Source organism: Oreochromis niloticus, linkage group LG23 (assembly GCF_001858045.2).
Source record: "Oreochromis niloticus isolate F11D_XX linkage group LG23, O_niloticus_UMD_NMBU, whole genome shotgun sequence".
NCBI classification, from domain to species: Eukaryota; Metazoa; Chordata; class Actinopteri; order Cichliformes; family Cichlidae; genus Oreochromis; species Oreochromis niloticus.
The window spans coordinates 6,743,769-6,766,328 of record NC_031986.2 but is presented as its reverse complement, the minus strand read 5'-3'; the positions used below and the strand labels follow the sequence as shown (position 1 = coordinate 6,766,328).

At 40.6% G+C, this 22,560-nt stretch overlaps 1 protein-coding gene across 7 annotated transcripts in view; it reads right to left on the bottom strand.

Moving 5' to 3' along the window:
* Positions 1–22,560, bottom strand: part of zranb3 (zinc finger, RAN-binding domain containing 3) — a 118,357-nt gene that overhangs the window by 76,285 nt on the left and 19,512 nt on the right. For all 7 annotated transcript variants that reach the window (XM_003440915.5, XM_019351635.2, XM_005449978.4 and 4 more), the window contains 6 exons: positions 21,870–21,888; positions 21,422–21,600; positions 17,599–17,830; positions 13,116–13,201; positions 10,594–10,765; positions 4,126–4,260 (listed from right to left, as the gene is read on the bottom strand). In XM_003440915.5, coding sequence (XP_003440963.2) covers positions 4,126–4,260; positions 10,594–10,765; positions 13,116–13,201; positions 17,599–17,830; positions 21,422–21,600; positions 21,870–21,888 — 823 coding nt within the window. The remainder of the gene's footprint in view (positions 1–4,125; positions 4,261–10,593; positions 10,766–13,115; positions 13,202–17,598; positions 17,831–21,421; positions 21,601–21,869; positions 21,889–22,560) is intronic.

The following is a 22,560-nucleotide window of genomic DNA, read 5'->3' as shown; positions in this document are numbered from 1 at the left end:
ATAGATGTGTGAATCTATCATACCGTTCCACCCCTCTCGATGATCCAAAAAAAGAATGAAGCAAGCTTTCTCTTTTTTTTTCCCTTTCTCGGAAGTAGAGAAAGTGTGTCCGACTCTGTGAACCAGTAGCAGAGGAAATGAGACTAGGCCAGCAGTATCGGCTTTGAGGTGGGAGAGCGGGTCGGTGTGGGTGGGGGCTTTGTAATGAAAGGAGGTCCAGTGTTAGGCTAAACTGAGCAGAAATCCAATCAGCAAACAACACCAAGCGCAAAAGAGATCCAAGCTTGGAGGCAGGCTGAGCGGGTAGCATGTCGATGATTGCGTTCAGTGGTTATCTCCGCTCTTCGTTAACCTCGGGGCCACACTCCTCATGGCTGAGGGCGCTGGGCTAATTGAGAGGAATGCCAGCCCTCGAACATGGCAGATGATTGGAGAGGGATACTATATCTGGTGGAACTGTTTGCTCAGCTACAAATATAAGAGACTAGGGAACTGCCTGTTCTCTTAGTAAGAGGCTAGAAGCGGAACAGAGGTTGAAAGCTATATTAGTGTAAAAATGCTTCCACTGACAAACAGGAAATGTTAGATTCTCAACACTAGTTGCTCTGACCCCCCTCCCCCGCGGGCCTTCCTTAGACTAAATGCCACCTTCCCATATTGCTCTCATTAAAAAGAAAAAAAGAAGTCACTTCAGAGAGCCGACCGAGTTTCCATAGCAACAACATCACAGAGATGCTATTTTAGTGCGGTGTGTAACTTTGATATAAGGGGTAATCATGCCAGGCTGGACGCAACAAAATAATACCTCAGTTATAACTCCCTACTTTGTCTAAGTGCTTTCACTGGCAACCATTAGGTTCTGTTACCATGGCAATGATTTTCCCATGAGATCTCACTGAGTGGTTGGCCAAGCGCTCTGAGAATGATGCTGTGCCATCAATTCACCATTTCCTGAAATAGGAAAATTAATAAAAAAACAACATCATCGAGCTAATTTTTAAGCTATCTGGGTGATATAATGTATGGCTCTGGGTTTGTTGCTTGTGAGACATTTGGAGGTTAATGTGAACAACAATGTATTTTCCTATTTTCAGTTATAGCCACATATTGTTACAATGGTAGATACTCACAATAAGCGAAGTATCAAATTATGAAGCCAGCATGTGTTCAAGAAATACCCTGTTTTGCAGTTTTTTCCTACTCTTACATCTATATGATGTCTCTGAGAACAGATACACCACCATGGCCATTGTCAGGACAGAAGCCCCACCCACGAGCTGCACATAACTTATTTTTATGAGGTGTGGCAGAGGAAAGTCACCTTAAAGATAAGGGGCAGGTAGACAACTCTACACTAGGGAAAACAATCGAAACTGTTATTGATTTCAATTTAATCCCATTCAGTTTAATTAAATTTTATTTATATAGCATCGAGTCACCTCACCTCAAGGCGCTTTATATTATAAGATAAAGACCCAACAATAATACAGAGAAAACCCCAACAATCAGATGAGCAAGCGGTTGGCAAAAGTGGGAAGGAAAAACTCCCTTTTAAACAGGAAGTATCTCTGGTAGAACCAGGCTCAGGGAGGGGCAGCCACCTGCCACAACCTGTTGGGGGGTGAGAGGAGGGACCCAGGACAAGAAACAGCGACGGTCACCCTGTCTACCACCACTGCAAACAAGAAGGGGCTCAGAGCCAATCACAGATGAAATCCCACACCTGGTTATGAAGTAGGTTATAGATATAAATAGGGATTTGCGGTTATGAATACTTTCTTACAGACTATTATCTAATGATGCCTATCTATGTTCCCACCTGCCACAACCTTGCATTTTCCTATCTCTTTAAATTTGCACCTTCTGCATAAGATGTAGTCCACCTGTGTGCACCTTCCTCCACTCTTATACATTACCTTCAACCCTCTCACAAAATCCACAAAATCCGGCTTTCTGCATTTCTCTCCTTAACACCAAATCTACCCAACATCTCACCTCTGTTCCCTTCACCTCCATGTCCACTGAAGCCCACTACGATCACCACTCTCTCCACCTGCGACCACTCTCTACACTTCATCAGACCTACTCCACGATTCCTCTTTCTCTTCTGACATCCAACCTGTGGGGCACATGTAATGCAAGCCCTTCGATCTAGAACTTCAAACTCATAATCCTGTTGTTCACATACTCTTCCTTCAAGATTATTACTGACACAAACCTTCCCATGTACCTGGGCTTGGGACAGCCAATAGGAATAAAGTGTCTTGTTCTACTTACTATAAACTGGTATCGTGATTATCCAAATCACTAGTTTTTCTAGCAGTAGAAATTAGTAACAACGTAAAATATTTAAAATGATAGTAATTTCAAATATTTTACATTATTTTAGTGTTTTCTGTTAGTCTGTGTTCATTACTGTTCAAATGAAAAATGAAACCTCAACGATGATCTCCCAATAGATACTATTTCCAGGTCTGGCATCATACAGAATAGACAGACATGTTAGCAGTATTAATGTTCTCTTTCCTAAATGTCAAAGCAGTCTTTAAACTTTTCCTAAACTGTCAGCTCTTTCAGACAAGAACGATCGATTTAACCACATTTTCTTGATACTGATTTAGACAGATTTTCCTGTTTTTCTCAAATCACATTCAGTGTGCTTCCCTTCTATGTTCTGAAACTCGAACCAGTGTTAAATACATGTATGAATGCTTAGTGGTCATATTGAAACCAAGGCTGTGTTTTCAGGGGTGCTGAAAAGTTTACATTTGTACAGCCTGTAGCCACTAGAGCAATAGAAGGAGAAGACTGAGTGCATTATTTCCCCCCTTCCTGATTTCTTAGGTTTTTCCACATTTTTCACACGTGAATGTTTTAGATTCTGAAACAAATTGTAATATTAGACAAAGATGACCAGAATAAATTCATTTATTAGGTGGAAAAAAGCAATCCTCTCCTTGTTAAATCATGAATTAACTACTACTATTAGCTACAATCAGGCCTGATTATTGCCAGACCTGTTGAATCAACAATTCAGTTTAATTCAATTCATACTGCACCAAACAAGTCAGTAAAGACCCTACAACAATACAGAAAAAACAATCACATGACCCCCTATGACCGTGGTGTCCAAACCCAGGCCTCGAGGGCCGGTGTCCTGCAGACAGTTTTAGATGTGTCCTCGATCCAACACAGCTGATTTCAGTGGCTTAATGACCTCCTCAACATGTCTTGAAGTTCTCCAGAGGCCTGGTAATGAACTAATCATCTGATTCAGGTGTGTAGACCCAGGGTGAGATCTAAAACCTGCAGGACACCGGCCCTCGAGGCCTGCAGTCGCCTACCCCTGCTCTGTTAGGTTTGTGATCCCTAGTCTGTAAATACATGTGTAGAAGGACTTCAAACAAATAACATTAAAAACAGCAAAATTAAAAAAAAATTAATTGGATAATGAAATCTCATTAGCTTTGATTTTAACTACTAGTCTTAAAACACCTAAAAAAATGAAATACTTTTCAAAGACTTTAGTTTTTAAATCAAATTTTACTTTTTAGGAGTTTTTAAAAAAACCTTGAATAATATTACACTGCGGGAAAATTTGTTTTCGGCCCCCTCTGAGCCAATACTTATAATGCTAATATTCAGAAAGCTCTTTTCTTCATAGTAACACCACAGAACAACACAAATACAGAAGAACTGCTGGATATCCGTCATCCAGTTGGAAGATCTCACTCATAATCTATTCTGTGTGTATGCAAGGCCACGATTGGTGCAATAGTTTTATTGATTAAAAATGCTAACTAATTAACAAAACCAGCTGGAGATGTAATATTTAAAATCCATTAGTCAAACAACAGGTAATAGCGTCTCTGATGGGGACTATTTTCGGACTGTGGTGCTTTTGTGAGAATGGATGGTGTGTGTGGGATTGATAAACTACAGTATCTGTGTTCATGGTAATGAAGTAACATGCCACCAGAGCAACAGTGTGGCTTCATTGATCATTTGGACAACAATGCGGCCCTATGGGGCTTAGAATACCCCACACAATAGAAAAATCCCCCTGCTTCATCTTTCAAAGGTATTCCTGTATGTAAGATATAACAGCAGCTGGTCTTCCTTTACCTTGGCGATGGCTGTTTGCTTGTACATCTGCGTGACCAGGCCCATGACTTCAGTGAAGGGGTTGTCCGTCGTAGCAACCCCCGACCCCAGGCTCTTCATCAGCCTCTCCCACTCGCCGAAGCTAGCCAAGGCCTCCTGCAAAGCAAGGAGAGGGCAAAGACAGTGAGGCTGCGTCCTCTACTTCTTCACCCACCCTTTTCTCGCTCTTGTTCTCTCTACTGTTTTGAGATATAAAGGGCAAAACAATTAATAGTGCTGCTGGGTGTCCTACTTTTCCTGGAAGAAAAAGAAAGAAAGAGGGAGAAAAGAAAAAAAATGCCAGAGATAGAGAGCGCGCGAGAGAGAGATGGAGAATTCCCAAGGATGCCACCCCCTCCGACTGGGCTGCTGTGTTAGGTGGGTCACGAGCATCTCCCAATTATAGCCGCCTTGTGACAAGCCGGGGTCGAAGATGGAGAAGCAGCCCGGCCGGTACAATAAATCAAAGGCGCTTCGCGTACTCTCAAGGTGATTGGCGAGAAGTATTTAAGGCGGGAGAGGAGAGTGGGAGAGGATCGCAGTGGGAAAGGCTGCCAGCGAAGAGCAGCATATGCTGCCTCCCCACTCATAAACAAGACACATAGAGAAGCTCTGCATTTGTTGCCGACATGTAGGTTAGCCTTGTTTATCATAAAAACGCCACTCAGGAACAGCATTTTTTTCTTTTTTAAGACTTTCTAGTACAAGACAAGATAATTATATAGAAATCGGGCATGAAAAGTAGCACGGGGAAAGTTTGAGTCAATCCTTCTGCAATAAATTCGGCACGCTTACAAAGTTACGGGGCTGGAAATAGTTATCAAGCTCCTTGGCTTTTTGAACCTCCAAACTGCTAACTTTGAATTACTTTGTGATTAGAGCTTATTTTGGGCCTCTTGTTCATCACCTCGCTGTCTTAATTCAAGCTGCAACGTCTGACAGCAGTGAATGTGTAAAAAAATTCAGCAGCAACAAACACTTTCTTAAAGCGCTGCATATCAAATGATGCAAAACTGTGAACCATATGGCAGAGCGATGGAAGGTGGAGGTGGGCTGCGCCTGATTAAGCACATACATACACATAATGGTGAGGTGGGTCAAAGAGGGGAGGGGGGGGGGGGGGGGGGGGAGGAGGAAGAGGTGTGATAACTGGAGAGAAACCCTATTAATGCACGCACAGGCTTCTTCAAGAAGCAAGTTTCACGACTGCATTTCCCACACTGTGTTTTCTGGACTCCTTCCATGAAAGCTTTGCACCATTTAGTGAAATAATTAGCATTTCAGTGGCTTCGAAACCTCGTCAAAGTCAAGGACGGCTGAATGAATAAATAGTATCGTATTGCTGGAGCACAAAGCTGCGCTTCCTTCATGGTTTTCGCCCTCAGATGTTTCACTCAGAAGCACCTGCATAAACACAGTTGGAGCCGTGCTTTTTTTCCTAATTAAAAACTGTACATTCAGGCATTTCTTTATAATGTGGCAGGGAAAAAAACCCCTGAGTGGCTAAGCACTCCACCCTCGATGATATTCACCAGACTAACACTGACTAAAGGCCAAGGCTGAAAATGTAAAGGGCAGGTGGGGCATAAAAAGTGTCTGGCTGTGGAAGATAAAAGCCATCATTAGGGAGTAAAATGAGATAGGAGGAATGAACTGGTGAGTGCTCCTAGTATACAGATACAGTACAGTATATATTGTCAGTTAGCAAAATGAGGCTTCAAAAAGACAGTTTGTTTAGAGGGAAAATAATGTCCACTCGGTCTTTTATGTTTTATATTGTTCACATTTTCCTGCCTGTGGGAGGCAAAATGGATGTGGATTCGGGTGACTGGCCATTTCACACTTCCTTTTCTCATCTCTGAAACCAGTCCATTTAGCTGTGAGGATGAAACGCATGTCTATTCTTCTCAGCGGAAATCTGTTAAAAAAAACCAAAAAACTTGCAGATTCGTCTCATGAACAAAAATAAAGGCAAAAACTGCAAAGCAGAACAACTTGTGCTCTTTTGTTTTCCCACCAAAGAAAAATGATCTCCGAGGTCGTTTTCTCTGAGGATATTACGCATCTTGTTTCAGCCCAATGCAGATGAGAGAGAGCAACTCAAACACATGACACGAATCTTTCCAACATGTGGCTTAATTGGTGCTCTATGTAAAAAAACAAAACAAAAAAAACCCACCCACCAACCATATTTAGCCCCCAATTAGTGTCCCCTAACATTTAGGGAGAATAGGGGTAAAAATCCTAGATCATCACTTTTTAAGAAACTCATTGTTGTGTCATTCCTGCGATGGCTCAGTGAGTAATTAGCACGGAAAAAGCTCCTGCAGCATTTTCCACTCCTGCTAATACGAGAGTGTTTCCAAAAAAGCTGGGACGCTGTATCTGCAATATGTGCCCATAAAAACAGAATGCAATGACTTCCAAAACATTTGAAGCTTATATTTAAATAAAAATAATGCAGATATTTTATATCAAATGTTTAAAAGAATTAGATTTTTTTATGAAGAAGAAGAAAAGATGTTTTCTTATTATTGTTTAATACACAGTTTCAGCTGTTTTTCATCTCAAGATGTGTCAAATGTTTCCACCTTGAAGGTGGTACAGGTCTGAACAGCCATTATATGTTGCCCAATTGTGTATATACATATATATATATATATATACACGATCAGGCATAATCATTACATTATGAACACCTGCCTAATATTGTGTTGGCCTGACCCCATCGATGCTTGGACTTCAATAGACCCCTGAAGATGAGCTGTGGAATCTGCACCAAAATGTTAGCAAACAAATCCTTTAAGTCCTGTAAGTTGCGAGGTCGGACCTTCAAGGATCGGACTTGTTTGTCCAGCATATCCCACGGATTCTCGATTGGATTGAGATCAGAGAATTTGGAGGTGAAGTACGCCCATCAAACTCGTTGTTGCGTTCCTATAACCATTCATGAACCAGTTTTGCTCTGTGGCAGGGTCCATTATCCTGCTGAAAGAGGCCACAGCCACCAAGGAGTACTGTTTCCATGAAAGGGTGTATGTGGTCTGAAATAATGCTTATGTAGGTGCTATGTGTCAAAGTAACATCCACGTGAATGGCAGGACCCAAGGTTTCTTTGGGTAGCTTATTCCCATCGTGCATCCTGCTTCTGGGTGTTCCCCAGGTAAGCGAAGCACCCGAACACCCAAGTGATGTAAAAGATAATGTGATTCATCAGTCATTAGTCCATGGTGTAGTTCTGATGCTCATATGAACATCGTTGGGGGTTTTGGTTTTAACAAAGGGTTAAGGGGTTATGCAGCCACACATGCAACAAACTGTGATGCTCTGTGTATTCTCACACTTTTCTTTCAGAACCAGCGTTACATTTTTCTGATGGATCCAACCACACAAGCCAGCCTTTGGTCCTCACCTCACATGCATCAATGACTGGCAACACCCAACAAAAGCTGCAGTTTTTGAGAAATAGCCGTCTACCCATCACAGTTTGGGTCCTTGTCAAACTGGCCCAAATCCTTACGGTTGCCCATCTTTCCTGCTTCTAACACTCCCTAATATGTCCCACCCATGAACAGGTGCCATGATGAAGAGATAATCAGTTATTCATTTCACCTGTCAGTGGTCATAATCTTATCCCTGCTCAGTATATATCATTTAGTGTTTAATAGTGATGTTCATATGAAAGTGTATCTGACATCATCAAGGAGGATCACATGGCTTCTCTCTTCTTTAACCAAAGGGGTATACTGTACTATAGAACACGACTGATGGGTTAGCACGCTATGTTAAGCTGCAAATCAAAGTTCTCAGTAATTCCCCAAAACTTATTCTGAACACAGAACTGTCTGTAGCAGGTTATGTTCAGAGCTTTGATTTAAATCATCTGGAAGCAACACACTTTCACAGACTCTTTTATTTACAGTAAGCTCTAAGTGCTATGTAGATTATCCGCTGCAGGAATACATTTTATACATGGAACCTAATGAGCCATATCGTACTGATAAAACCAAATGATTCCCAGCTGTAAAGTTGGAGCAGTGCGAACTGTGTGCCACATTTTCACTGGAATTTGTATGGATCCAGTTGGTCATGCAGAAATGTTTTTATGTTTGATCCTCATCCTGCTAAGTCTCCTCTACCCTGCTCAAACTACAGCTAATAGAAGTCAGATTAGAAAACGGATCGTTATGATCTTGAGGCTATTTATTGCCAATAATTTCCAATCAAACAGTTTATTTCACTTTGATCTGGCAACAAGTCTCCTTCGTTAGGTTATGGGGCAGAGTCACACTTGAAACACTGAGTAATCTTTAATGCTGAAATGTGTCTAGCTTTAGAAAGTTTCAGAGCTCTAATGTGCTGACGTGATGTTAGATATAAACAGCAGCACCGAGAGCACATTGAGCAATAATGTAACATATTTATTGTACTGATGATACACAATGAACATTAATTGACAAAACAAAACAAAAACATTCTGCAGCTCTCCTGCATCTTAATATAAAGTCTCTGACTCTGACGGGAGTAGGTGGTGCTCACTGCATGAATAACCGACCTACACACACAATGAAGCAGAAAGCCTGGCCTAACAGAGAAAGTTGATAAACACCATGATGATGTCGTTTACTTGGGTTTAAGGTTTTGTTGAGTATCTAAAATGGAAGTGTGAAGTTGGTAGTGATGTAATGCAATGTTTACAGACAGTGGAGCTAAGAAAAACACAGGAGGCTGAGCTGGAAGTGGCAGAGTTGAAGATGTTAGGTTTTGGAGTACATCAGAGGGACAGCTCAGTTTGAGCATTTTGGAGACAAACTAGAGAGACAAGGCTGAGATTGTCTGGACATGTTGCAGAGGAGGGACAGTGGATATAAAACTACCAGGCAGGAGGAAGAGAGGAAGACCTCAGAGAGGATGCATGGATGCGGTGAAGGGGTGTATGCAGAGGGTTTGGTTAACAGAGGACAACAGCAGGGATAGGATGATATGGAGGCAGACGATCTGCTTTGTCAAGCCCTAAAGGGAGAAGGCAAGAGAAGAAGACGAAGAAGCTTCGACATCTGATATGTTGTTTTTGTGTTATTTCCAAATAAATACAGATTTTAGATGGATTTCAAATCAGTTGATTATACTTTCATTTTATACAGCCTTCCAGCTTTTCTGAAAACAAACTGAATGATAGAAAATGTAACAAAAGCCTCTTAGTGGATGCTTCTGAGTGTGCGCTGCTGTGGGTGCTCCCAGTTGGAAACTAACTACTGGTAATCCTTGACATCAGTGACCTATGCATAGAGCAGAGGAGACACACTAACTTGCGCACAAGCCAGGCCAAAGCCATATTGGCATTCACGTGTACATTCACATGGATCCAGTGCAGCGTGGGAGGCAGAAACCGCAACTACAACTTTGGGGAAGCTAAAAGAGATGCAAACACCTACACACAAAACATGACATTTACTCTACAAATACCCTGGTATCTTCTATATGATGGAGGAAAAATAGCAAACACACAGAGACCTCACTGCTAAGCTTAGACTAACAGAGAGTTATTTAATCTTAAAGGAGTAACAGGCATTTTTCTCTGGGAAAGAAATAACCAGGTGACTGAACCAAGTGCAGCAGCACAGCTCCTCACAGTGAGGCCAAAGGAGACTGATTAACTGAGGAACTGTGCTTAATTATTAGTTAATCTGTTCATTGTTTGCCTATAAAATGTCAGGAAATTGCACAAAGTGACCTCATCTACATGCTGGTTTTGTAAAACCATAAACCTGCAAATATTCTGTTTGCTATAATAAACACATGCGAAAATATTTGTTTTTATTCATCAGAAATCTCTCACACTTTTTTCAGAGGTTTTCTCACATGACCCTCTTCGAGTTGGATTCGCCAAACTCGCTTCTGTTCTGCCGATTGTGGGCGAGTTTTATACAAAAGGTAACAAGCAGACCTTGACACCGCAGAGCTCTGAAAACAGGACTCATTTAGCTTTGTCAGTAGCTGAAGGAATTAGATAACGTGAATGGAGCTGCCAGCGACGTGTTGCCGCGTGGTTACAGAAACAAAGACGGAATGTTTGACATAAATTTAGATTCTAAAAAAACGTCCTTCAAAAGCATCGAGGTCCACGACTCAGACGGGAGATGTCAAGACTTGCACTGAGCGTTCCAATGACTCAGAGAGGTGTTGAGAATTTTGAGAAGTTGTCCCAATAGATCAATTAAATCAGAAGATTTAAAATAAATAATAACTCAACTTATATTTAAAAAATCTGAAAACTCTCCGACTTAACAGGCACTTTTTTTCCTTTTATCTTACAAAATAGAATGCACAGATTATTATCAGCTGACCAAACAACCAGTTCATGATTCATCTGTAGTCCAAATATGCTACAGAAACTACACAAATACACATTACTTGTCTTCACATGTGACCTGCGTCACCCACGTCTACCTTTGCAGCTTCCTTGGGCAGGTCAAAGGGGATGCGTTGGCGGATTTTAGGGGGCAGCTGACTGAGCACATCAGCTTTGAGACGACGGATCATGATCTGACTCAGCCGCTGGTGCAGCTCCTCCAAGTTAGACGCCCCGCGACAGTCCCACTGCCTGTGAGGCCCAAAATACCTGTGAGAGAATAAATAAGTGATGAAGTTGTGCCTGCTTATTTTTTTTTTTATACACACACCTCTAACTGAGATGCACTTCCCAAGAAACCACACTTATTTACTTGCAGCAGTGCCTTGAAGGAATAGTTAAACACATTTAAACATTCCCACCTGGGAGCTGCCCAGCACTAGAACAGCCTTCCGTCGTTTACTGTTAAGCAGCTCTGTTGGAGCAGTTGGGGAATCTTTTTTTTTTGTCTTTTTGCTTAAGGGCACTTTGCAAAGCAGGAAACTATTTTGCCTAATGGCCACAGCAGCAGGTTTATTCCAAAACTCACGGGCAACTTTCACAATTCATCAGCCAAATGGACTTTTAGAATAGAACTGGCCCCCCACACAAAGGCTGGTTATCTGCCATATTGGCTGGAAGTGTGGACAAACTTAACAAGGCACTGCCAAAATTGGCTGTTTCACACTTCTCTGTTTAAAGCTGTAATTGGTGTAGGATGGGAAACTAACTCATTCTTTCTAAAATAATGTTTCCCCCTTGTGTGCAGATTTGAACCAGCATCTCTCCTGCTGTTTTTCCTTTCACCTCTGCTGCTGTCGTTTCCCACAGCAACCTCAACTTTATAAAAGAAACAAGAAGGGAAGATTGCACTCAGATGGCACCGCCGTGCGCTCCTCTGAGTGTGTGTGAGAGAGTGCGTACGTGTGACTTAGAAAGGCATTCCCCAGCCACACCAAGCGCTCTTAAACACAAAGCATTATCTTTAATGGCGCCAAGCCATTCCCTGACCGAGTTGCTGACTTTGATGGACATCCAAAACAATGCATTTGATGTGTTTGTTCACACATGTAACCAATCATCACTGAAAACTGGCAGCCAGTTGGCATTTAGCACTTGGCTTCAGTTGCGGTCTGGCTTTGACAACAAACCATCAACTCAGCAGCACCACCAATCCAGGCTCAGGTATAGGCCGGCTTATCCCAGCAGACACAATTAAATGGTAGGTGAGAAGGACTGAAACTGTGCTAATTCCACAGAACTGCAGATAAACAGTGAATGAGAACACTTCAATCTGGTGATACTGGACTTAAAGGCAGGCACAGTAAGACAGGTTCAAAAGGTACGGATCCAATAACATCTGATTTGTCTCAATCAATTTTCATCAATGTACAGTTGCCACCTTAAATGAGTTGTATGCCTCCACCATCAATCAGGCTGCACTTCATATCTACGCCTGTCCAAACTAAATAAAGCAAAGACTTTGATTTAAGGAATTTAATTAAAGATTTTTTTAAAGATTAGCGGCACAAATTCAGTTTCTGGTTTCTGACCCAACGTAAAACGTGCTCACAATCTTCCCTTCTGTTCCTGAATAACAGTGTTGAATAATGGCCAAAGAAATGGTAGCCCTGAATATTACAAATTCACTGTGCACATGGTTTAAATAGCACTACTTCACTATGCTATGTGTGTGAAATTTCATGACAGGTCACAAAAAATGGTTAAAAAGGTCACAGAGACTTTTATGACCACCGATCTCCAAAACCTGATCAGCTCATCCTGTCTGAGTAAACGTCAAATTTGAAATATCATTTTAAGGAGCTGCAGAGAGATCAAGCCCCAAAACCCTGTACCTGAATATTTTTTAATTTTTCTGTTGTACATATGTTTTCAGATACACCACACAACCTCAATTCTACAAAAGGTTAGAGATATGCTAACCCAACACCATCTGAGGTGTGGTATGGAAGATGTGGCAGTTCTACTTAAATTGAACAAATATAGCTTTCAGCGTCGCTAGCGCTTCTATCCCTAGCTGTCGAGGCATAAAAATGTGCGTGATACCATGCAGAGGTTAAAATAAGCAAATCAATAAGACAATAATGCTTCCCAATTTCAATATTCCACTTGTTGTGGAGTATATGCTGTGAAGATAAGGCTAAGAGCCAGAACACTTTTAGCATAGCCTAGCATAAAAAAACAAACGAACAAAAAAACCAAAAAAACCCAATAGGTAGCTATTTTCTCACACACACTTTTTTTTCTTCCTGGTAATATAACAACTCAGAATTTTTACATATTTTTTGTGCTTCAGTGGTTGTACTTTTAACTGTTCCACAGTGTCAGGCTATCTGTTTACTCTAGCTTCCTGTCTTTATGCTTGGCTAAGCTAACACGCTCCTAGCTCTATTAATATCATGTTCTTGGGTAATACTCTGGACAATATAAACAAAGTGTATTTGAATAACATAAATGCTGACATAACACACAAATACAGTTATATAAAATGTAAACTAGTATTGTAGTTCATGTTAATAGGAACAACAATAAAATATGCAGAAATTTAGAAAAATGTCACCTGTAATGGGCATTGCAGTATTTTTTGGCATAGTCAGTCCAGGTTCCGAACCTCTTGGGATAAAGGGCGTCAATTTGCATGAATAGCTGTAAAATACACAGACAGGTAAGAGCCTTAACTACAATTTTTAATAAAACCATGGATTAATTAATAGACATATCTGTGAGAGTGTTTATGTCTGTATGGGGGAAAGAGACAGAGAACTGAAACAAACTGAAGAGAGTGTGTGATATCTCACCGTCTGATTTCTGAATGAATCTCTTTATAACGCCAATGATCTTCTCATTGCTTGCATAGTTTATCTTATCATACAGTTTCTTTCCAACAATCTTTATGTCTTTATTTAAAGAAATGAAGCATAAAAATGGGGGTTTTGTTAGTACAGCTACACTGATATGGGTATGGAATCTATAAAAGTAGACTAACTGTTGTGATACTGGTTTTTGAAGTCTCGAGTTGAGCATTTGGCTTCTGATGTGTTGTTTTTTTTAAACCAGATGTCAAAAGCAAAGGAGTGGATGTGACTGAAAATCCAAGGGCACTGCATCCTAATACGTAGCGACTTGCTTTATGCTCCATTTTCTCCTACATGGGACTATATATATTTACAAAAATGAACACTGATGTATTAAAGAAGACTTGAAACTAGTGCTTGAGATTATACACTACTTAGGAAAATGCTAACTGAGATTATAAACAAAGTGAGAAGTAACATAGCTTTCTCATTGACTTCTAAAACCTCAGACTGTTTAGGAGCCAGTAGAACTGCCCCCTGCTGGCCATTTCAAAGAATGCAAATGTAGGACACATCTGCACTGGTTTTACTTTTTTAGACACAGATCCTGCATCCACTTCTTTTATACAGTCTATGAAAATGACCACTAGCTTATGAAGAATAATGTTAGCTAGTGTTAACAAGCTCGACTATTTAACTGACATTAGTAGTTAAGCAAGGTGACCAGCTGCTGGGTCTAACTTTTAACTCTTATAAAGAAAAGTAAAGCAAACACAGTCTCCTGATTTAGCACGTATGTATCCTTGAAACTGCTGGCTGTTTTAGTTCCCACCTTTTCGCTTTTGCACAAAGTAGCATGAGCTTTTTTAGCTTTAAACAGAGACCTTACCAGAGCTCATGATTAGTCTACTGTCATGAAGTACATCTTCTCTGTAGCTTACTCAAGGTCCTGCTGTCCTTCGCCTAGTTTACCAGCCCTGCGTTGTGCAACTGTGTGGTTATTTGTGTCAGCACCAATTAACCAGGTCAAACCGCTGTGCAGTCTAACAAGGTGAAGAAAATGAAACGGATTTGAAATTTTAAGGATGTGGACACAGTCGACTTACGCCAATTAAACAGCTCCTGGCATAAAGATTATCAAAAGATCTTTGCTTTGCTTGATGTTGCAAGACAAAAGACAAGCTGCTGCTGTCTGTCTTCAGTGGACGTATGTGACTGCAGGTAAAGAGTGTGTTTATATCACAGGTTGCAACAAAGCTCACAGAATATTCACGTGATGTGTGTGTGTGTGCAAACATCAAGGCTGCTGTTTGAATGCACACCATCCCTGTCAGTTTTCCAGTATATGCAGCAATTTTCCAAGTAATGACAGTTAATCGTCAGCAGCTACACTGACGAGCCCTATTCTAAATTCAGCACTTGTTCACCGGGAGCTTTGCATCCCCCCCCCCTCACACCACTGATATAATAGGTGGGAGGAATGAGGGCACATCATGAACGGTGCAGCATGCCCTGAGCTGTGTGCTAACTCGATGTCAGAGCCACAGTGAGTAATGATGGCAGCGAGGAGACTGGCACAGAGGCAGGGACAGGGCTTATCAGGTTTATGCTGTGGATGATAAAATGTTATATTCAGTTTCAGATTCTAGTGGCAGGGAGAAGGAAGCAGAGATGATATCTAAAAACTAACCTCACCACTGCAGGCGGGCAACGGCAAAGACAGGATAGCATGTGTCACGCACACACATGCCGAAGTCTATAACACACATGCGCGCGCACACTTTTTCGATGATACACCTTCTCGAGATTACTTGCAAGTACTAACTTTACTTCGTTTCGGAATTAATTATCTGCCTGAATTTCATCAGTTAATTATCATGATCGAGTCTAGGCAATAATTAAGTTTCCCTCAAAGCAACGTGGCAGTTAGATGACAGTGCGATCCAAACCGAGCCCCGCATAAATAGTTTAGCATATATTAGTCAGGAGGTTGATTATTAGCTCACTGATAATGAAGCTGCTATATATGAACTGCTAAATATTTATATATGAAGCCTCTTTGATAGGAATTTATTGGAAACTTGCAATATTTTATATTTTTTCTTCAACACATCAAATGAAAAATAAGCAATGAATTGATTCTATTAACAAGTGTGTGTGTGAGTGTGTGTGAGTGTGTGTGTGTGTGTGTGTGTGTGTGTGAGAGAATGCTGACATGTTACTCTTTGAACCACAGAGATCGAGCTCTTTTGTTGTTCAAAATCTAATAACAGCATCAGTAAGTGAACATGTTCCTTCATTAGTGTAAACACACACACACACACACACTGTAATTGAGTCAATCTTGCAGAGTCGGTCCTGCTGCTGTAAATATAAACTGGAGCACCAAATGTGTATTAATCCACAGCTAAAAGTAGTCCCCCGTGATACTAACATTTCTTTTCCTTTTAAAACATAAAACCAGATATTTATTATGTTTTTAAAGAGATACAATGAGGAGTAAGTAAGTCTTAGCAATAACAAGTCAATGTAACAAATTTGGGGACTTTAACTGATAATTACTAATAAAATATTAACTAAAAAATACTAATATGATGCAACACATTATTTATGTAAAAGATGGAGCAGTTTGGGGTTTTTTTAAAGTTGGGTGGAGGTTTCAATTTCTGACCGTCTCCTGTTTGGTTTGAGGTGGGTGGGTGTGGCTCAGCTGGAACATAGTGATGTCAGAAATTAAAGTGCACCAATGGGGAGAGACCAACAGACACACTCCCAGCAAAGCAGATCATGAGTTTTTTTTTAAATTTGAGCTGTATAAATAGTGTCTCTGAATGTTTTGTATACTCTTCATCATTGATTTTTTCAATTTTACAGACAGATGTTTTTCTGGTTCTTTAATGTGCCTCTTCTTAGTTTCTCCACTGTGGTGTTATTTAACATATCTTTTACATAAATGTGCAGAGCACTTTGGAAACCTGTTTAGAAAAAAGGCCTTAATAAATAAAGTTGTAATGTTTTTAATATGCAGCACAGACATTCGGGTGGAAAAAAAAAACTTAAATAAGATACACCGCAGGTTATGAATAATTATGGGGCCTCTGTGTATGTGCGTGGGTGGGTGCGTGTGGTTGTGTGTGTACTGAAGGAAACAGCTATTCACAATTAGGCTGCTCTGTACAGTGTGCTAAAACAAATTATTCTTAAATGTTGCACTGAAATTGCAAAAAGGAAGGAAAAAAGGGGATAAATTTTTATAGAAGATGATGAGAATTAGCTAATAAACACATGAACTTTCATCAATTATTCATTAAGCCAACATCATGACTATTTAAGCAACACAAACACAGTAAAAGCTGAGAGTTACTCTGCTCCCGAAGCTGCAGAAAATGACTGGAAGAATTGTGGGCAGTTTAAAACCTAAGCACACAGCTGTATCGGAGTACAGCGGGCACACGGTGTTTGTTATTGATACTGTATTGTCTCTTCACATTGAGACGGTGAAAGGATTTTCTATTCACGACGTCTTCTTCATCTTCCTTAGCTGCAGTGATGGAATATGGCTGTAATCTACAGCTTCAATATAACATATATAAAAATGATATAATAAATCATTATGGAGAGGGGATTGGCTCAGCCGCTCTCCAAACACCGTTGTCCTGTGAACAGCCCTTCTTATTGTCTTGAAATTCAATAGCCCCCCCCCCTCCTCCTGTGCGTTTCTTTTTATTACTTGTCTCATTTATTGCGGTGCAGTGTCTCTTCATATCGGGCTTTGTAAATGAAGTTTTTGCAACAAAGGTTATTGAAATAAGACCACGGGATCCTGGAGGATAAGTGACGCCGGAGAGAGTTAATTGGCTTTTTGAATGTCGGATCCGAGCGTAGCCTGCTCTGGAGCAAGTTACCATGGCGATCTACCTGCGCTGCACAGTGGAGCACCTTTGTGAGCAGCCAGAGCTGAGCCCCGAGCTGGCCTGCTAATCTCTCCTCACAAGTGTGGGCTCAGGATTCCTTTATAAAAATCCATCTGTTCCAAATCTACTGAATGCAGCCTTCTCTATTTAGCCACACTGCTCCCTCCTCTTCAGCTCTGTGTTTAATTTTTCATTAAAAATTCAAAGCGGGGTTTGAAGGAACTTTGAATCTGCCGTGTCATTTGGTGAGAAAACAAAACAGCTTACTCCAGTTAAATTTGTATCCTTTCCCCCTGAGGTGTCATTAAATTACCATTTAATCAAGTTTTATTACCTCCTCAGGTCGACCCAGAGCAGGGGTACCGGTGAGCAGGATGGCGCGCTTGGCGCTCTGAATGAGAGGAACGAGAATCTTCGTCCGCGCTGCGTTCCTGGATTTGAGGTAATGCGACTCGTCCACCACCACCACGGCAAACCGTTGCCTGCTCAGTGCCTCCACCAGGGGGCGCGCATCTGTGGTGAGTAGGCCATAGCCCAGGACCGTCACTTTACTGCTACCAATGCCCCTGAAAATATAAGAGCATACACATAAAAGACCAATAAAAAGAGTCACTTCTTTTAATGGCTTTTGCTAAACCAGTAGTGTGAAACTAATACAATATTAGGAGACAGAGATAGCTAACAATAGCCAAAGTAGAACTGGTAAAACCAGTGAATTTTAGATTAAGAATGAATAATGTGTTTATTACAATGTGTATCTGTAAACTACCTATGATTGTGACACAAGAAACAAGAATATTATCAGGTTTCTATGGTTACAGTGAAACTAGTAACTCTGTGCTTGCTATTTGTGCTTTTTCAATGATTGCTGTATAACTGTTTGATTGACAATAAGCCTCATAAAAAGACCAAAACCAACAGTCTGTTATATCATCTCATTGCTCAGAAATAGCCCAGAATTTATCCTTTTTTAAAAACATTTAATTAAAAAAAGTTTATTTAAAAAAATGCTCCAAAATCTTAGTAACTGACTTTTTTCCATAGTTCATAAATAAGCAGAAAGTAACTCACAATGGATGTGTATATGTGGAGGGGTGGGGGGCTAAATGCTAACTAACAATTGACTGTACATTGTAGCCTCTAAAAGCTAATGGAAGCTTTAGACGTTAAGCTTGGGCCACATGATATTTAGTTAAAGATTTCCTCAAGTAGCTAACTGCTTCAAATAAAAAAATTTTTTTTTAAATTGGAGCGTCAAAGATTTGAGGATTAGTATCCTGCGAAGTATTATATATAAGATTGTTTCCAATTATTAGCATGACAGGTTTAAATCAAAGGTGTTACAGCATCTATCAAGGGTATTTCTGTATGGATTACATATGATTTCTGAGCCTTCCTCTCAAACCTACTGCATCCATATGTGAATGTAATTCTACAATGAAAAATAACAGACACATAGTTTTTTTAAGGCTTGTTAAACTTCTAAAACATGTCTGTACTACAGGTTTTAACAAAAGGAAATCATTTATTATTTGGGGACTTGAGCAATATTAGCAAATGTTTAGCCACAATATAATGTGTGTAAAAAAGGCACATGTCAGTTGTTTTTAGCTGTATGGTACAAATAAAATATGATGTATCTGACCTTGGGTACACCAACAGTACTTAGGGTATTTATTTATTTATCTAGTGTCAATTTATGGATGATTTTCATGGAGTTTGTTGGCGATGAGTATATCACTGTAGCTTTTGAAGAAGCCCCCTTTAAAAGTAGTAAACGTGTAGTTTACAGCTTACAGTCAGGATTGTACACACACACTCGACACCTGTTTAAATGTTCGGGTGTTATTGACTCGGCAACTGAGCCCTTAAGGTAAAGCAAATCAAGCTGTTTAAAAGAGCCTATGGACTTAAATATGTGTCAAGGCACACACACACACGCACGCACACACACACACACACACACACACACACACGCCGCCACACACAAACCTTTCATCCATCTCCTTTTTTACGGCTTCATAGCAATTTCTATATTTTACAGCTATGGTATGTGCAGCTCTGACACGGGTACACAGGCACAGATAAACAAACAAACACACAGGCGACATTCAGCTGCATGAAACTCAATAATGATCTCTGAGAAATCAAAAACATTTCCAGCTTCTGTCAAGCTTTAATTCTTTGACTTCGCCACACACGCAGGCGCTCACAGACACACATTTCCAAGCTGAAATAAACCTAAGGTGCCATTCATGTTCTACAAAGGCACAAGTGAGTCAAAATACCGAGAGGAGGTGCTGCATAATTTTTTCTTGCCTCCTCGTTCAGTCATTAACACATCCAGTTCAAGGACACGTTTTCCCCAGAAGGCTTTCACAACCTCTTTGCACCTCATCTGTGATGCTGGGAGTGCCCCCCCCCCCCCCATCTAATCCAAGTCACAAATATAGAAAGTTTATGTCATTCAAAAATTAAAACGAAAAAAAAAAAAACTAGGGGAAAGTTGAGAAGATGGAAAAGTAGATGTTTTCTAAGCTTATATGCGACATTAATCCACAATACAGAAACCTGAATCCGTGCAAACAAAATAAAGCACGTTCCAGCAACAGCATTTTTCCTTCCTGCGTGGGAAAAAAATAAATAAATAAAATAAATTCAGTTCTTGTTCAATATCGCAGACGTCGCCTTGACATGATTTGTCTGTCAGCGCTGTCAAACATCGGCCCGTGCTGGCTCTTGACACCAGGGGACACTTTGAGATTAATTTATCGGCCCCAACTTTGCCGTCTATCACGCTGCCTCCGCTTCACACAGTGTGACCGTGAGCGCTCGCGCCTTTATTACGTCTTTTTAGAGTAAATGATTAGCAGAAGGCCGGAGAGAAGAAGTCGTAACAAGAGATGTTAGATGCTGCTGTGCAGCTTATTGTAAGGGCAACGACGCTTTAAATTCAAGTAATGGCTGCCGCCGTCCACTTGCACAATACTTTGCATGGATATTATGAATACTGAAGAGACCCTGAGTGAGCTTCTACACAGTTTACCATTAAATGTATTAGCACCAGACATTCTTTTTTGGGGGGGTTGAAACCAGAGAATTGATAATAAATTATATTCTATAAAATCACACTACAAGCCTTTCTTTTAAAGTTACTTACATGTGTTAAAAAAATATTTTAAAATCTCTTAAAATGAATCAAAGCTGTCCACAGAGTGGAAGGAAACAGCTGCCCAAAATTCCCGTGTATGTTCTATCAAAGGATTATCAGCTGAAGCTGAACTAAAGTCCGGCCGTACTTTCATGCAGTACCACTTTGTGCCACAGCGCGGTGTAGTGAGTCAGTATATTTAACCAGTAAAGTGTTACGTTTGCAATTTAATTTAAAAAGAAAAAACAAAAAACCTCACACTGATTATGTTGAAGTCAAGAACTCACAAACCCTCATGTGTCAAATATGATACACTTGGAGTTAAAGGTACTGTTTTTGAACCCTGTAAGTGCCTTCACCTGATTTTTAAGCCAGTATCAACCTTCCCTTCTGCAACGCTCTGTAAACGAGACAGCACCGAATAATGTACATGCTAAGTCACACCACAAAACAAACAAAAAATTAATAATTCACCATCTATCCAGAATTTCACAACCACTGTAGCAGTAATGTGCAGTTTGATGTTACAAACTGCTGCTTTAATAAGCTGTTAAGCTACTGTGGTCTTTGTCATTATGACAAAATTAGCCTTTCATTTGGAGGAGAACAAATCTGATTTTGCTGATTGTATATATATTTAGGAGATGATTCAACTTGATCTTAAAAATACATTTTAATAAGGACTGGCTCCACCTGTCGAGCGGTATTTGTGAACAGATGAGAGCATTTAAGAATTAAGGGAGAGAGATTCGCTTTCAGGATGTGGTGGAGACCAAAAACAGACAGAAACTCAATTTGATTTCTAATTTTGCTGTTAAATGTAAACAAGCAGCTATTGTGTTTAGAGCTTTAGTTTAATAAAACAGTCAAACCAGCTTTAAGAACGTCAGAAGAGTCAAAACCTAAATTTAGTCCCAGTAAAACCAGACACTAAGAGGCTGACATGAGTATGGAGGTGATTTTTAGGGATGAAGGTCAAACGGGGTAATGTGGTGAGATGACCTACATGGTGTGGCTCTTGTTCTCCACCAAACTGATGTCTCCAGGCTGCAGCTCGGGGATCCACCTCTCCAGCTCTTCGATCCAGGGGTACTTGAGGGACGAGGGCACCACCACCAGGAGGGGCCACTCCTGCCTGAAGGCGTACGCCACCGCGATGGCCTGCACGGTCTTCCCGAGACCCATCTGGGCCCACCAAACAACAACACATGGCGAATGGGGAGAAAAACAAGTCAATTGCGCACTGACTCTGTGGCAAATTGCATATGACGGCTGAGCTGATGTGAGGCCCAAGAGTAATAAGGTCTCAGAATGATTCTAGTGTCAAAACCGATTAAGCACGTGGGAGTGCAGCAGAGGGCTGACAAATTAATTTGGAAGGCATGCAGCAAACTCTCAGGTTCTTTTTTTGGGGGGGGAAATAGATTTCCTGAGCCAGCGTTGTGTGTGCTTACCTCATCGGCAATCATACATCTGTAAAACAAAAGAAAAAACTTTATCAGACAGGTTTCACCCTTTGTAGAGCTGATGAGAAGGTAATGGCTTCTATATATGACAGACGTTATAGTTTACATATAAAGACACCAGGCCCTCCAACCAGAGAGAATCATTAGAGAAGCCTTAATAACCTGCAGTCACACCCCAACATCTCAGACTTTTGTGGGTCATGTACACAAAGTAAAAGTTAACATAAACCAACACCAAGGGGTTTCTGGACATACAACAAATCTAAAATTACTAATGTACATCTGCAGGACTTCTTGCTATTCAATATTTATGTTGTTGTTTCTGTCGTGTTTGAGATACTGCATCTAATGCAGCAGAGTACCTTTGCAGACCACAATGTTTATGTATTTGGGTTCATTCAGTTCCTAAAAACAACAAAAAAACCAACTCGCTGACTGTTGTAGAAGCCGGTGTTCCACTCTCTGTCTCGCAGGCAGCAGCAAATTTAATTCAGGTCAATTCATTGGGGAGAACTTGAGCATTTTTATTTCTATTGAGTGGTGTTATTTGGGATTTATGGTCCCGCGTTGGTGCCTGTTTGTCTAAGTCTTTGGCTATGTGGGGACGGGGACTGTGGGAATTCAACCAACAGTCCTTCAAAAAGCCAACGGCAATGACGATGCACGTAAGTAGGATTCT